This window comes from Prosopis cineraria, unplaced genomic scaffold (assembly GCF_029017545.1).
Source record: "Prosopis cineraria cultivar Desert tree isolate PC_DT_omini unplaced genomic scaffold, ASM2901754v1 PC3, whole genome shotgun sequence".
NCBI lineage: Eukaryota > Viridiplantae > Streptophyta > Magnoliopsida > Fabales > Fabaceae > Prosopis > Prosopis cineraria.
Window position 1 is genome coordinate 7,759,834 of NW_026555334.1, and position 16,843 is coordinate 7,776,676.

General features: G+C 33.3%; 1 protein-coding gene across 2 annotated transcripts; it reads left to right on the forward strand.

Annotated features, from left to right (window-relative positions):
- The first annotated feature begins 4,324 nt into the window (after positions 1–4,324).
- On the forward strand, positions 4,325–12,314 carry LOC129305972 (BRASSINOSTEROID INSENSITIVE 1-associated receptor kinase 1-like). Of its 2 annotated transcripts, none has more exons than XM_054946219.1 (11): positions 4,325–4,754; positions 5,523–5,659; positions 6,601–6,672; positions 8,279–8,422; positions 9,299–9,370; positions 9,462–9,533; positions 9,621–9,700; positions 10,041–10,169; positions 10,266–10,607; positions 10,970–11,364; positions 11,735–12,314. In XM_054946219.1, the coding sequence occupies exons 1-11, from the start codon at positions 4,734–4,736 to the stop codon at positions 12,047–12,049; spliced, it is 1,779 nt and encodes a 592-aa protein (XP_054802194.1). In that variant the 5' UTR covers positions 4,325–4,733; the 3' UTR covers positions 12,050–12,314. The 2 variants fall into 2 exon arrangements, with proteins under 2 accessions (XP_054802194.1, XP_054802193.1); XM_054946218.1 differs by having other exon boundaries at positions 5,527–5,659.
- Positions 12,315–16,843: the final 4,529 nt, after the last annotated feature.

Below are 16,843 nucleotides of genomic sequence, written 5' to 3' on the forward strand. Positions count from 1 at the left end.
ATTGTCAAAAAAAAAAAGGCACGGGACCCATAGTAAAAAATAATTATGAATATGAGACTCATAATAAAATTTAAATAATAAATTATAAAATAAAATATTTTGTTATTTAAATTAACCAACTTATTCCCGTTTTCTTTTATATATGAGATTTTAATCAATTTACACAGTTTATAAAATTAATTAATCCTAATAATTATGTACAAAATTGAAAAGTTTGGATTAAGATATACTTGTAATTAATATTTTATTTTTACATAATTTAATGAAGAGTAATTAAGAAAAAGATGTCATAAATATTTTTTAGATATTATTGTTTTGCTTATAAAAAATAATAACAAACCATATGAAAATTTTGGTTATATTTAAAATGAAGGAAATGTATAATGAATGTGAGGACTGTTTCATTATTTTAAAATCTTATCACACTATAAAGCGTATTATTTTACTGTTCATCTACAATTGGATGATCAGTAAAATGATATAATGAATGTAATTTTTTTTTAGAATATTTACATACAGAAAAAGACATGCGAGGCCCATTATGAAAAATGAATATTAGATTTATAATAAAAAATGATGATAAATATGAGATCCATAGAAAAATATCTACAATATGAGCCCGTCATTCATTGTTTTTTAATTGATGATGACGATGATGGCAATGAGACCTGCATCTTGTTACTTGTATTTTGTGTGTGTGTCTGTGTGTATATTTTTAATTTTTCCTACAGTGATGAATAAGCTAACGTATTCTAAAAGAGATTAAACTAATTTTATTTTAATTTGAAAGAGGTGAGAAATTTAAAAAAACATTTATATTTTTTATTGTGCATGAGAGTGATATATAATAAACGAGAGGTTGTTGCTTAGCTCTTAATTTGTAAGAGTAACGAGTGATAAAACTAAGAATACTTATTGACGAATAAATTATATCCTCCAATTAATTATATTGGGATTGAAAAAAAAAATTAATTATATGGGGTGGAACTTAATAGTAAAATTATTTTTAATTTAATTTTAACATTTCTCTCATATTGATCAAAAGAGGAGCACAAGTATGAAAGACTAGTATGTCCATCCCAGACGCAATACATTTAAAATAAAAGAAGTTATTATTTATATATTTAATATGTATATGTAAAATAAAATTTAAAATAAAATAAGATGCTGTTTAGATTTAATTTAAATAAATAAATAATTCTAAATCTAAGTAGACTCAAATAAATTATTTTTTTTATAATTCTATTTTATTTTCACATTTTAAATATTAAAATATCTCGTGTATCGCACCGAAAATAATTTTAATTATATACAAAAATATATAGATAATAGGGTAAAATATTCTCATGGTAGAAAGAAGGATAAATTATTCTCACATGTGGGAAATGCTTCAATATAAAATATAAATTGATTTTAAGAGTTTAAATATCATTGATTAAAAAGGTTAAATTATACAAAACTTTCATAAACTTTGAATCATATGCAAATAACCTTGTTAACCTTTAAAACTTAATAATAGATCTCCTTGAACTTTCAGATTTATTCAAATAATTCCTAGCCATTAAATATGACTTCTTAAACTTTATTTTTGTTTGCATTTAAGCCTTCAAACTTTGATTCACATACAAATAATCTTTTAAATTTTAAGTTATGTATAGATAATTAATATATAAAATTAATCATATAGAGTTATCTATATAAATATAAAAGTTAATAAGGGTTTATTTTAGAATTTCAAAAGTTAAAGAGGTGATGTGTACATGATTTAAAGTTCATAAAAGTAATGTATGATTAAGCCAATTAAAAATGATTAAAATTTCTTGGAGGACCATGTTGATTTTATTTCATTAAAAATAAAGCTTACTAAAAAGCATTTTTAACCTTGTTAATTTTAATTAATAAAATTTATTTTGGGCTTAAATGCTAATCTATTCTAAATTTTAAAAGTGACTATTTTTGTATTCGTGTAATAAATATTTAATACTACTTATTATTTTATTATCTCACTAAAAATAAAAAAATAGAAGAGATTTTTTTTTTTTTTTAGAAAGAGTGAAGTGATCAAGTGAACGAAAAACATAAAAAATATGGAGAAAAAAAAAATTAAAAAGGACACTCGAGAAGAGTGAAGCGATCGTCTCCAATGCCACCGGAGCTTCTTCGGATGGAGGCTATGGTGGGGACATTCACAGACCGGTAAGCATGCATCTTTGACCCTTCTTGCCATTCGGAAATCTCTCTCTCTCATCATCACACAGTCGCTGTCACGCCCGAATTGTGCCCTTTCCTCAGTGAGGAAAGGTTGATAAATGTTAAAAAAACAAGAGTCATCACTAAGGTTTTTAAAAAATCTTAAAAAATTATATAATAAAAAAATGGTCTGCAAAAAGAATTTGAAAATCGATTGTATGTGAAAAAAATATTAAGCATCCCACGACACTAATTTATAAAAATGATTACTTTAAGTTGATTGTGAAAAATTAATTATCTTTTTAATAATTTCTTGATTACCCCTTAATCACATACAAAAATAAAGATTAAAAAAAAATAAAAACGAGTTATTTATTTATAAAGGAGGACTTAACTTAGGATCAAAATTTAGGGTTTACATATCCTATGATGGAGTTCAAAGTCCATGTAATTTGAAAGTATAATTAATTAGATTTTTTTATTCTTTAATTTTTTTTGAAAAGAGTATTATTTTTAGGTTAACTTTTATTATTATCATTGCACAAAAATTTAACCAATGTTAAAACTTGCGGTGATTTAGCATCACTCATAATTCACTAGTTGACGCTCTAAGTACACACAGTGATTTATTATTACTTATGGCAAACTCTAAAGGAATTTTCAAGGTGAATAAGTATGAAATTTTAATCAAAATTCAATACTTACAATGACTCAGTGTCATTCACGGTATCTCTTTTGATATTCTTAGGGATCTATAGTAATTTTATATCACTCATGGCATAACCCAAAATATGCTAAATATTTTGTTATTTTTAGGAATCTAAGATAATTTTATATCACTCACGACATAGCCTAAAACATGATAAAAGAAAATGTTATATTTAAAATAATGCACAAAGTGAAACTTCTTGACACTTACAATTGCGGTGATTTAATATCACTCATATCACCAATAAATTAAATATTCACGGTGATTTAGTTTACTTGTTGACCCTTTATGTTTTTTGAAGATAAAGGATAAAAAGGTTAGAATAATTTTTTTTTTTTCCTATCAAGACTTCTATTTCTTTTTAAGTGATTAGTGAATGATTCATTGGTAAAACAAATGAGAATGAATACAAATAAACCGACAACACACTCAATTACCCAAGTAATGAAATCATTCTCGCAATTTTGATAAATAAATAAACTGGAAGTTTTATGCTCATAATTTCAAGATCAAGCAAACCTTTTCGAACAAATCAAAAATGAAAAAAATGGACAAATCAATGAAGATGAGGCTAAGGAAGAATCATTTAGAATTGATCCATGCATGTGGTAATCAAATAAAAAAAATATTATAAGAGGCATAATGTTGCCATCAAATATACAAAGCAAATCCCAACTGAGGACATGTAATCCAAAAAAGAGTAATAAGTTATCAGTATATGGCAATCATTATAATGATCAGTGAGGACCAAAATGGTGGTGAAGCTAGAGGCAAAAATTCTAAACCCAAGAAAACTCCTCTTTTTTACAAGGGATTGCATTGATCAATCACTCATAATCAAATGAACATGAAAATAAAAACTCACTTTTCAAAGCTTCGCCAACATGGTCAATTTTCTTCCTTCCATCTTCTTTCTGAAAAATCCTCCTAGACTTCCTCTCTCCATTTCGTCTCCTTAATTTTCATCCCCTTCTTTCTTTTTTGCTATCTCTTTTATAGATACTAACTAGAGTTTTCTCACTTAATGATAGAACTAAACAAAATAAGGTAATTTTTTATTTTCACTTTTCTACAAAATTTCAAATTTTAAATTTACATTTAAAGTAATCAATTTGATAGCAACACAAGTGAGGGGATTTGAGAGTCAATAAAAAAGAAAAAAATATCTTTTAAATTATGAAGATGTTATTTTATTTTTAATTGTTTTTCATAAAATTCTATTTTCCTTTTTGTTAACTTAATTTTATTGAGCTTTTATTTTTAATTTATATATAGAAGTTTGGATAAAATACGATATTCATAGTCGCAGCACATTCGGTTCCCTCTAATTTCATTTTCTCATCACAGTTTATAATTCATAAATCATATAAAAAACGAAATGAACTTGAATGATTATTTAAAAAAAACAACAAAAAAAGTAAAAAGCAAGGGAGAAAAAGAAGTGAAGAAGTTTCTCAGTCAGACGATGTAGCATGCACTGTACACTTCCTGCCGTGGTCCACTTTACAATGCCTTGCAAAATTTGAAGCTTTTCGCCTATCTCGTCTACGTTTGCCAGCATTTTCAGCTAAATTCATCGACACCCATATGAGATTACAGCTCCAGGTTCCAGAGTAAAAATTGAGAGAGGAGAAAGTTGGAAGGTACCCAGGTGTTTGTGGAAAATCCTCAAGAATGCTTTTGGTCAATGGGGTCAACGTGCGTGTGAGTTTATGCTTCGTTATGAAGTTCATTGGGTTGTAGTTGAGGAGGATGAGACACATGAGGAGAATTATTCCATCTTTCATGGGTGTTTTACTCCTTTGTTTAATTTTAGTGTTTGGTTTGGCGCTAAATGTTCATGGTAATGCCGAAGGTGGGTAGTAACTTTTTGTCCTCGCTCTTTGGTTTCTTTAATGTTTCATATTACGGATGCTTTCAATACACTGAGATGAGAAAATTCACTGTTTTGCTGCTCTTCATGCTCTGTTAGCTATATTACTTGTTATTTGAGTTGATTGGCAAACACAGCTACAGTTAATAGGATTTCCTGATGGAGCGGCTATTTTAATATTCCAAATTAAGCTTCTCTGAATGTAATGCTTTTGTTCAAGTATGAACAGAGAGAGCTGAAGGGTTTTCATAAAATTCGTTCTTATGTTATATATCTTGGTTCTGGCTTGGGTTGATTGTCTATTAAGAGGCAAAATTTATTCTATGCTCAGAGTTCAGAGAAACTGTTGTGTAATTGTGTGCTTATACTTCATGGAGAATTGACGGGTCTGAGTTTGGGGAGATCTGTTCATCTTGGAATGGGCTGTCAAAATGTTTTTGATGTTTAGACATAACTCATATTTTTCTTTCTGTTTACATAAATCTCTTACTGTTTGTTCGTGTTTTGGAACTGTAAGTAAGGATGAATTGAGAAAGCATCTCTCTTGCGTCTTCTTCTTCTTCTTCTTCTTCTTTTGTATTTCCCACTTTCTAGTGCAGCATAAACTTGACACATTGTTTAATTAAATTTCGTTAAATACTTTTCTATGATTGGCTTTTTGTATTGTGAGCTGCTGAGATGTTGCTTGGATAACTCAATGCATGGTTTAATTTTAAGGATTTCTGCATCTGAATATTGCTTGTTTCTAAGACAGGTGAGGCCCTGAATGCATTTAGGACCAACGTAGCTGATCCTAACAATGTTCTTCAAAGCTGGGATGCTACCCTCGTCAATCCTTGCACATGGTTTCATGTTACATGCAATAGTGAAAATAGCGTGATCCGCGTGTGAGTTATTTATGGGATTTTTACCTATCATTTATGACCTATTCTTTTTTTGATAAATAAGAAACAAACAAAACAAACAGCAAATGAAAACTAAAACTCCTCCATGAATGAAGGAATAGAGTCACCAGCCACTACGTGAAGACCCATGGGGAGAGATAAGGCACGTTTCGCTAAGGAATCAGCTTCTGAGTTGAACTCCCTTCCAATGCATCTCATATCAACCTGCCAGTCTCTTTGAAGTATTTGTTGAATTTCAGCAATAAGCTCTCGTTCTTCATGAAGGTCGTAATTATTGGCTCTTAATAGAGACAGTGCTTCATGACAATCACTATGGATTCTTACATGCTTGGTTTTGATATCCCAAGCACGCTTTAGACCCATATAACAAGCCCATAATTCTACCGTCAGATTATCCCCCTTCTCTAAACGAAGCATAAAAGCTTCAATGATATTCCCTTTGGTATCCTTAACTAGACCTCCACAACCCTTAGAATTAGTAGCAGCCGCAAAAGCCCCATCAACATAAACAAAGAGCTCATCAGTAGCTAAGATAGTCATATCCACCTGATTATTAGGACGAATGCCAGCAATAGATGTATTTTGTAAACGACAGTTAGCCACGTTCATGCAGTTAAGGATAACAGTAGCTTGTGCGATGACACTCACTGTAGTCGATCTTCGTCCCTCAAAAACTCTCTCATTCCTACTTTTCCATAATGCCCAACACAGAACAGCAAACAAATCACACCACTTGAAATTATTAACTGTTACCTGAATCTTGAGATTCATCTTGCACCATTCACGTAAGTCTGTGGTAAAGAAAGCCCGTCTTTGAGAAGGGCGTAATAATTTCATCCACACTTCCTTAGCTTCAGGACATTGTCTCATCACATTTATGACCTATTCTGCATATGCTAAAAATTCGATTTATCTTTGGCCAGTGATCTTGGAAATGCCGGACTTTCGGGTTCACTAGTTGCACAGCTTGGTCAACTCCCAAATCTGCAGTACTTGTAAGTTCTTTATCGGATATGATTTTGTTGCAAACATTTCCATATTTTTCTGGGCATATTATGATTTGACATTATTTCTTGTGCCAGCATCTCTTATGTTCTTTGGTGATTTTTTACTTGATGATTTTACCAGCAGTGCAGTGGTTGGCTTTCTAGAGTAGGCTTCCATTTCACTCGTTTCTTAGTATGATTCCTCTGAGCTTCAAACTTGAGTGCAATTCATTGCTCAAAGTCTTAAATTCTCAGACTTATCTTAAATATTATCCATACTGGCAAAATATTTTCTATCTTCCCCCTCTGCCTTGTGCCCCCATCTAGCAAAGTTCAGGTGCTCTGCTTCGTCCACCTATCTGTTCACCTTTTTCATTCTATTTGATCAACAAGCTATGAATAGGATATATTATTTTGGGGAAAAAAGTCCTTATTCGTGTGATGTTTTAATATCTGAGTAACATTCTACACTGCTCTACTAGGTATTGGAACTCTTCCTTCCTTCTGACTGTTCTTTGGTACTTGTCTGGCTGTCTATCCCTTGTTCTCCTCCTGTGGTTTCCTATTGTAGAAATTGCAACTGTTTCCAAATTTCCTTTTTTGTCCATGCCCTAGACTAATTTCTTATTTACATCATGCCTTTGATACCGGGATTTTCTTTTTCGGTGACATACAACGAGTGGACTTTGCTGGTAGTAGATTCTAATCTCCTCTGGGCTACTGATTATGAGGCCTCCAAGCATCAGAACTTGGGGCTCTTTTTGCTTCTTTAACTCATCTACAAATAAACAAATTCAGTCCAACTAAGGTTTGTCATCATAAAAGCATATCAAATCTATAATATTTTTCATATAGGCAAATTTAACAGGGAACGATGATAGAAAGGAAGGAAAAATAAAAAATGAACAAGTCCTTAGACTTAACAGTTAGGCCATATTATTGTATAATATACCACACCCCACTTTGTATAGAAAAGGACATAAAATTGAATATTATTGATCTTAGAGCGCACCTTATGACTGTTGATCTTCATCAGTTAAATTTTAAACCTTATGTCTGTAGATGAAATAGATACAAAAAATGTGAGTGATTTCAAACCATAAGGTCTTGAACCATTTAAAGATTATCTCAGCCTTTGAATGGTCCTATGAAAATCTAGAACAAAAAAGCTTATCTGCTTTAGTTATTATCATGAACTATGCTGCCTATTATTCCCAAATCTTGTGATCAATCACTTGTTGTTACTATAATCAGATCAACTTTCTAATTCATGATGTTGATATTCTAAGGCATCTTGCTCCTCCTCTAGTTGTTTAAGAGACTGAATTATCTTGTGGAGCACTTGCACGTTAACAACTTTTCCTGTCTCCCAAGCTTGTGCTTGACATCTGCTGGCCTTTAGGGATGATTATATAAATCGCTGAAGCAGTGTTTATGTATTGTATATCATACGCGACTCATCAATGATTGTGTGCCTGCTTCAATTTTCACCTTCTCAACCATAAGATATCAACTGCTCCATGCCAATTCTGGGCTCATATCTGTCTCCATCTTGCTATGTGTTGAATTTTTTTCATTTTGCTTGAATCTGAATTTTTGTTCTTCTCTGTGCCAGGGAGCTTTTTAGTAACAATATAACTGGAAAAATCCCACCAGAATTTGGAAATTTGACAAATTTGGAGAGCTTGGATCTGTATGCCAATCACATATCTGGTAGCATCCCTGAATCACTGGGCAAGCTTCAAAAACTACGTTTCCTGTATGACATACTCTTAAATCTGCATATTATGTTTAAACCTGTTTCAATTTTCTTTCTTGATTAAAGTGTCTTTGTTATCTGTTAGGCACTCATACAGCACTGCGTTTTGAGCGTTCTCTTTAGCATCAGACTGTCATCAGTCAAATAGTTAAGGCTTTAGGCGTGCCTGGTTGAGGGTGAGCGATGTGTTATAGTTGAATAAAGCACCTGTTGTCTTCCTGGTCTTTTTCCATGCAAATTTGTCATATCAAAGTGAATTTTAAAATGGGTAGGGTGGGGGTTATTGTTTTGCTGTCTAATGTATTCTCGGGAAAACTGAATAACAGTGAGCTTGAAATCAAATTATTATTAATTTCTTATTTGCAATGTATATTGTGTATTAATTTTAAGATAAATTATTGCTTGGATTCCAAGGTCTATTGTTATCCTCAATGGCAAACAAGCAGGCAATGCTCTGGATACCTTGTGTGGATATTAAGAGACTAATGATTCTTTCTGGTCTCTCTCTTTCTGGGAATGATGAAGTGGAAGCATCCAATGAATGGATTAATCATCTTCTACCTACTTTCATTCCATCCCTTAATTCCATGAGTTGCTATTTTATAAACAAAAAAGACGAGTTAATGGGGCATAAAGCGGCTTTGATTAATGTCGAATTTTGTGAGATATTTATGATAACAACTTTAAATTCAACAGTGGGTTTTTGTTAAAAAGAGTATTTTTAACAGTTTTTCAAAAAAAGTTTATGTTATCTGCATTGGAGTGATGCATTCTATTTGTTTATTAAATGATTATTGTTTGTCCATTTTTTTTTCATATTTCTCTACTTTAGCTTGCTATTATTTGCAAACTAATCCTCTTTGCTATTTGAAACAGGCGTCTCAACAATAACGGCTTGACTGGAGCCATTCCCATGACCTTGACTACTGTTTATTCACTGCAAGTCCTGTGAGTGTTTCTTCTAAGTTTCAATGATCTTTTGCAATATAAGTTGTATATCTATGATGAAGTCTAAGCTCATGGTCATTATGGAATCTAGTGATCTTTCAAGCAACAGTCTACAAGGACACATCCCAACCAATGGTTCATTTCAAGTGTTTACCTCCCTCAGGTTGGTGCTAGTGATTTTGTTTATTTTTGTTGGTTATTGAGGAAGAACATATCAAAGTTTTGCTAATGACTTTGGTCCACTTGACAGTTTTGACAAAAATCCTCATTTGAACCCAATAAACATTACACCTGGACCAATTTCACCAACTCCGCCGCCATCTTCTTCAGGTTTGTTTATACTATTTCAATAATAATTTAAATTGTTGAAAAAACTATTCCACCTTAAAGCTCTAGTTAGGGAACAGACCCTCATGCACAATTGAGCTTCAAATGTAGGCAGTACAGGTTTACGTTATAACTACCTTAAATTATAACTAAACATAACTTTCTCTGAATATTTTTTTACAAGAATGCTTAACTGGACTTCACATGTCACTGAACTATGTGTTTGCATATCCATATTATACTAAGGCTATGCCTGTTGGATTGTTTTCCAATGATAATGTAGTCATGATTAATTTTTTTGAATAGAATGATGATTTCCTGGTCAACTTGCAAACTGTTTTAGGCAACAGTGCTACTGGAGCTATTGCGGGAGGAGTTGCTGCTGCTGCTGCTCTAATGTTTGCCGCCCCTGCCATTGCACTTGCTTATTGCCGGAAGAAGAGACCACAAGATTATTTCTTTGATGTTCCTGGTTAGTTGAATAACGCAAAAGATAGTATACATAATGATTGATGAATCGTATGACAGACATAATTGATGTAGCAACATTTTACACTTTTTTTGGCAGCTGAGGAGGACCCTGAAGTTCACCTTGGTCAGCTTAAAAAGTTTCCACTGCGTGAGCTACAAGTGGCGACAGACAACTTTAGTAACAAAAACATTCTTGGTAGAGGTGGATTTGGTAAGGTTTACAGAGGACGTTTAACTGATGGGTCTCTAGTTGCGGTGAAAAGACTTAAAGAGGAACGCACTCAGGGTGGAGAGCTGCAATTTCAAACAGAAGTAGAAATGATCAGCTTGGCTGTCCATCGTAATTTGCTCCGGCTGCGTGGTTTTTGCATGACACCAACTGAACGGTTGCTTGTGTATCCTTACATGGCTAATGGCAGTGTGGCATCATGTTTACGAGGTACCCCTATTCTTCTAGTTTGGTTGATTGATTAACTTTCCTAGGAAGATTAATTTAATTAGCATTGCTTGTACTCATAATTGAACCCCATATGTGTTTCCCATAAAAGGAAGCCTTGTATTTCCTGTTCAAGTAATGTTATTGTTAATTTTAGTGTCAAACTTATTCATTGTTTGTCTTGATTTATTTTAATGAAATATGAATTATGCAATTCTTAGAAGTTATTTGGCACTAAGATGCAAATACGGCATCTCCAAATATATATATATATATATATTACTGTTCATATTTGAACTTGTAGTTTCCTATTGAGGATGTGTTGTGCGTATGGGTTTACACTCTATTATCTTCTAATGTCTCAGACCGCCCGGAATCAAAGCGTCCACTTGAATGGCCTGTTCGGAAGAGGATTTCACTGGGAGCTGCTAGGGGGCTTGCTTATTTGCATGACCATTGTGATCCAAAGATCATTCACCGTGATGTTAAAGCTGCAAATATATTATTGGATGAAGAATATGAAGCAGTTGTTGGGGACTTTGGCTTGGCAAAGCTAATGGGTTACAAAGACACTCATGTTACCACTGCTGTGCGTGGTACAATTGGGCACATTGCACCAGAATACCTCTCCACTGGAAAGTCTTCAGAGAAGACTGATGTTTTTGGTTATGGTGTGATGCTTCTTGAACTAATAACCGGACAGAGGGCTTTCGATCTTGCACGACTCGCCAATGATGATGATGTCATGTTACTTGATTGGGTATGTTTTCTTGTTTTCTCATAACACGCATTTATACGAGGTAATTTTTTGTGGCCAAACATCTTTTACTAACTGTAGTGTCATTTAGCCTCCTTCAGTGGTTCTTATGACCAAAAAGTTATTCAGCAATCAGCATGATAATGCCATTCTCAATATTTCCAAAGATTTTCCTAATAATTGAAGAAAGCACTGTTCTTTACCAATAATTGTCTTGTAAAAATTTATATCTTGGTTGAGTTAGATTGCAAGTTTAAATGTTAATGGAGCTGAAGCTGAAGAACCAATTGATGATACCTTAAGTAAAGAGAATCTGAACACATACCTGTTCCTATTTCCATGATTTGGCAACCTGAAATTGCGTTGGATTCAGGTGAAAGGGCTTTTGAAAGACAAGAGATTGGAAACACTAGTGGATGCTGAATTGGAGGGTGAATATAATGAAGAGGAGGTAGAGCAACTAATCCAAGTGGCCTTGCTCTGCACGCAAAGCTCGGCTATGGAACGGCCAAAGATGTCTGAGGTGGTGAGGATGCTTGAAGGTGATGGTTTGGCTGAAAAGTGGGATCAGTGGCAGTTAGATGAGATATACAGGAGAGATCATCAAACTCTTCCCCCCCATCCGAACTGGCCGATTGTGGACTCAGGTTCACATATCCCCCCAGATGAACTGTCTGGTCCCAGATGATCTTCTCAATTTTAGTACTGTGAAGCATCTACACAATCCTTTCGTACCTATAGAAGATGGCTCAAACCAGTACTCAGCAAGAACGTTATTGCATTTGATTTTCACTGTAGTTTGTTTTTCTTCCTTTCGAATCATGTGATTGTTGGAAGAAATGTATAACTGGTACTCTAGTCCACAAGTGACAATCACTTAGTGTTGTATTATATGTATTAAAAATTGGTGTAGATTATAGAAAATAAATGAAAGTCTTTTTTCCCTTTCAAAATTCAGGCACACACACAATGAGGTGGATTTTGGGGTGTTAGGCCAGGCTGAGTTTCATAAAATGAGAATAGAAAAAAAAACTATAAAATAACCAGTATTTACAACAAATGTTTGGATATAGACCTCAGTGGCCATCCTCGGTGGCTTCAATGGCTTGAGCAAGACTAGGGTTGTCGGGCCATCATGCAGTCTATATATATATATATAAATAATTTTTTTATGTAAAGTTATGAGTTCAAACTTTGTAGACAAAAAAAAGAAAAAATTATCTGAGGAAAGCTCTTATTATTTTGGTTGAGTAATATTTAAATTTGGATTAGTTGTTGGATACTAAGGTTGGATCTCATGAATGAGTTTTGTGTGCAATACTTAAGTGGCACTAATTAGGAAAAGGGTAAATTTATTATACAATTAAAAACATAACAATACCATAAAAGTGTTGGTAATATAATTGCCGTTAAACACTGCAGGCAAAACTTACAGTGAGGCATCCAAATTCTTGATTCTAGATATTTTTATAAGAGGAAAAAAAAGTGAGAGAAAGGACACTTGGGTCCCAAGAGATCAATTTTTTATATCTCAAAATATCTTGTTGAAAAACAGGTTGTAAATGTATGAATGTATATTGTAAATAAGGAAAATTTCACTCAAGATCCTCTAATAATACTTACAAAAAAAAAAAGACCCAAAAAATATTGATATATCATTGAAAGGCAGGGGCATTGATTTGAAATTAAATTTCCTAGCCAAATGACAATTTTGCCCCTAACTGTAAGAAAAAAGAAAAAAATGTCCATTAGCTCAACTATAACACACGTCTTGTAAACATGTACATGATCAACGACACCTCCATTATTTAGGTTTGAAAATTTCAACCAATAGAATCTCCCTTAACCAAATGGGAAAATTTTGCGGAAATTTAGTGAGGAAAAATTGTATATTCTCATTTCATAATTCATTCGTACATCTTAGGGGAATTTATAAAGCAAGGATGATAATTCACAATAAATGCAATAGAATAAATACAATAAATATGATGGAAATTGATACAATCAATCCCCAATTTTCCTATATATTCCTGATTTATAGTTGATACAATTAATTCAGATTTTCCACACTCCCCTTCAAGTTAGATCATAGATATTTATCATGTCCAACTTACTTATGCACGCATCAAAGTTCTCTCTTGAGAGGCCCTTGGTGAGGACATCAGCAACTTGCTTCTTTGATGGAACATATATTAGGCATACTACTCCACTTTCAATCTTTTCTTTGATGAAATGTCTATCCAATTCAACATGTTTTGTTCTATCATGTTGGACTAGATTATGACATATGCTTATGGCCTCCTTGCTATCACAATAGAGCTTAATAGGCAATGCCATACCAACCTGTAGTTCTTTGGGAAGTATTTGCAACCACTAGCCCTCATAGATCCCGTGTGCCATAGCTCTAAACTCAGCTTTTGCTACACTCCAAGCTTTTTACTCCTCTAAGTTACTAGATTACCCCAAACAAAGGCACAATACCTGGATGTAGATCTTCTATCCTCTAAGGCACTAGCCCAATCAGTATTAGTAATTAGTAAACATTTCTATGTCAGGTTGCTCACCCCTTTTGAAGAATAAACCCTTTCCTAGAGTGCTTTTCAAGTACCTTAGGATTTTGTACACAGCACTTAACTGGATTTCCCTTAGCAAGTGCATATGCTGGCTTATAAAGCTCACGGTAAAGGCAATGTCAAGTCTCATATGTGATAAATATATCAACTTCCCTACCAAGCTTTAATATTTCTCTTTGTCAACTAGTTGGCCTCCTTCCTCTTCTTTGTCTTCTTCCTCCTTATCTTTGCCTTCTTTTGTCTTCTTTTTTACTGCAATGGGAGTATCAATTGGCTTGCAACCAAGCATTCTAGTTTCAGTCAAGAGATTAAGAACATATTTCCTTTGTTAGATGCATATTCCTTTCTTTGATCTAGCTACTTCTATGCCCAAAAAATAAAGCATTTGGCTTAGATATTTTACTTCAAATTTAGAGGCTAGAACTTTCTTCAGTTTCTTTATTTCCTCAAAGTCATTTGATGATATCATCTACATAGACAATAAGTATAGCCTCTTTCCCTTCCCTGTCTTTAACAAAGAGTGTATGATCAAACTAGCTTGGCTGATAGTTTTCCTTTTTTAGTACCTTTAAGAATCTATCAAACCATACTCTGGGTGATTGCTTTAGCCCATAAAGGGATTTCTTCAACTTACACATCTTGTTTTCTTTTTTGTTTTCCAAAACTAGGGGGAAAGGTCATATAGACTTCTTATGCTAAGTCACCATTAAGGAAAGCATTCTTAATATCTAATTGATGGAGTGGCCAATCAAGATTTGCAACCAAAAATAATAGTACTCTGAATGTGTTAAGTTTTGCAATGAAAGTAAATGTCTTAGTGTAGTCTATGCCATAGGTTTAAGTGAATCCTTTTGCAACAAGATGAGCTTTGTATTTCTTTAAGGAACTATCAGCATTATACTTTGGTGTAAAAACCCATTTGCATCTAACAAGCTTCTTTCCTATTGGTAAAGCAATTTCTTCCCAGGTGTTGTTCCTTTCTAGAGCTTTCATCTCTTCCAAAATAGCCTTTCTCCATTTTGGTATTTCAAATGCCTCATGAATATTGTTAGGTATTTTTATCCTATCAATATTTGTTGTGAAAGTATACAGCATTGTAGAAAGAGCCTTATAAGACACAAACCTCTCTATAGGATGATGAGTACATGAGCCAGGTTGTTTTCTTAAAACAATAGGGAGATCTAGATTAGTAGATTCAAGATCATCTAGCTTAATAGATAAATCAACATTTGGGAGTTTAGGAGTTCTCTCAGCTCTATTTCTCTCAATGCTTCAGCTTTAGGAGTTACCTCTGGTTCTGACTCTTTTAGTGCTTTAAGCATGAATTGTTCACTATCTTTTGATTTTTTTTTCTTAGTGTAGACAAACAACTCTCCCTCTTTTAGTTCTCTTGCACCTTCCTTTGTTTTGCTATTTTCCTCAGGTTCTGGCATAAGAGAAGGGGTTGGTGATGGCAGAGTTGGAATTGGTTCAAGAGAGTAGGGTTCAAAGGGCTCAAAAAGTTTAAACAATATAGGTATGTTAGAAATGGAATCTCTATTGGGTCTCTCACTTTCCCACGTTTGAAATTCATCTATACTCTCCCCCTAAATTGAAGACTAGGGATAGAATGGAGTATCTTCAAAAAAGGTAACATCAAGACTAATGAAGAGACGTTTAGAGATAGGATCATAATACTTGTAACTTTTTTGGGTGGGTGAGTAACTTAAAAATATACACTTAAGTGCATGAGGTTTAAGTTTAGGACTTTAGTAAAGGCAGACAAAAGAGGTACAACTAAAGACTTAAAGTGGAAGGTTGATCTACATACGAGAAGTAGGGTATTGCCTTATGTAAGGTATTTAGGGGTGATTTATAAGATAATACACAAGTTGGCATTCTGTTTGTGAGATAAGTGGCAATGAGAACAGTATCCCCCCAAAAGTATTTTAGAACATTACAAGTCAATATAAGAGCTCTTGCCACCTCTAAAATATGTTTGTTTTTCTTCTTGGCTATCCCATTTTGTTGGGAGGTATGCACACAAGTACTTTAGTGGATGATGTCATGTTCTTGAAGAAACATATTTAAGGTCTGGTTAAAGTATTCCATGCCATTGTTGGTATGTAAAATTTGAATACTAGACTGGAATTGGGTCTTAATCATAGCATAGAAGGTAGGGAACACAGATAAAACTTTAGACTTATTTTTTAATAGATAAACCCAACAAAGATGGGTATGATCATTTATGAAAGTAATAAACTACTTACTATTAATACGGTTGGGAACCCAGGATGGTCCCTACACATCACTTATATGGTTGTAAAGGGTTTAGAAGGTGTGTTCGATGGTGTTTAGCGAGTTCACACACCTCACATTAGATTTCACATATGTTTTGGTTTGGAAATAAATTAGGGGACAACCTTTTAATGTAATGAAAATTAGGGTGACCCATCTTCTTATGCCATAAGAGAAACGTATTATTATTTAGGGAAGATGTAGAGTTACTTATAATAGGTAATTGGTGATTGCTCACTCAAATGACTTTAAAGTAGTATAACCCTTCATGCTCTTTAGCACTGCTAATAGTCATACCAGTTGATAGATCTTGGAACACCAGCGTGATGGGAGAAATTTAGCAAAACAATTTGATTGTTTAGTCAATTGACTGATTGAAAGTAAATTACAATCAAGTTTAGGCACACAAAGGACAGATTCTAATACTATAGAATCTAAGGTATGAATACTCCCTTTTCTAGCCATTAGGGCTAAGGAATCATCTGCAATCTTCACTTTAACATTTCTAGCAATGAGATGTAAGTAGTAAACAACTTATGACAACTTGTCATATGATCTAATGCTCCTGAGTCAACAATCTATACTATGGATTCTTAGGATGTCTTTAGTGCCTGAAGAAACGTACCCCTTTG

Excerpts from the sequence above, each read along its gene's own strand:
- LOC129305972 (XM_054946218.1), top strand. The coding sequence starts at position 4,652 with ATGAGACACATGAGGAGAATTATTCCATCTTTCATGGGTGTTTTACTC. Across the intron at positions 6,673-8,278 it reads CTCCCAAATCTGCAGTACTT|GGAGCTTTTTAGTAACAATA; the intron begins GTAAGTTCTTTA and ends TCTCTGTGCCAG. Across the intron at positions 10,170-10,265 it reads TTATTTCTTTGATGTTCCTG|CTGAGGAGGACCCTGAAGTT; the intron begins GTTAGTTGAATA and ends TTTTTTTGGCAG.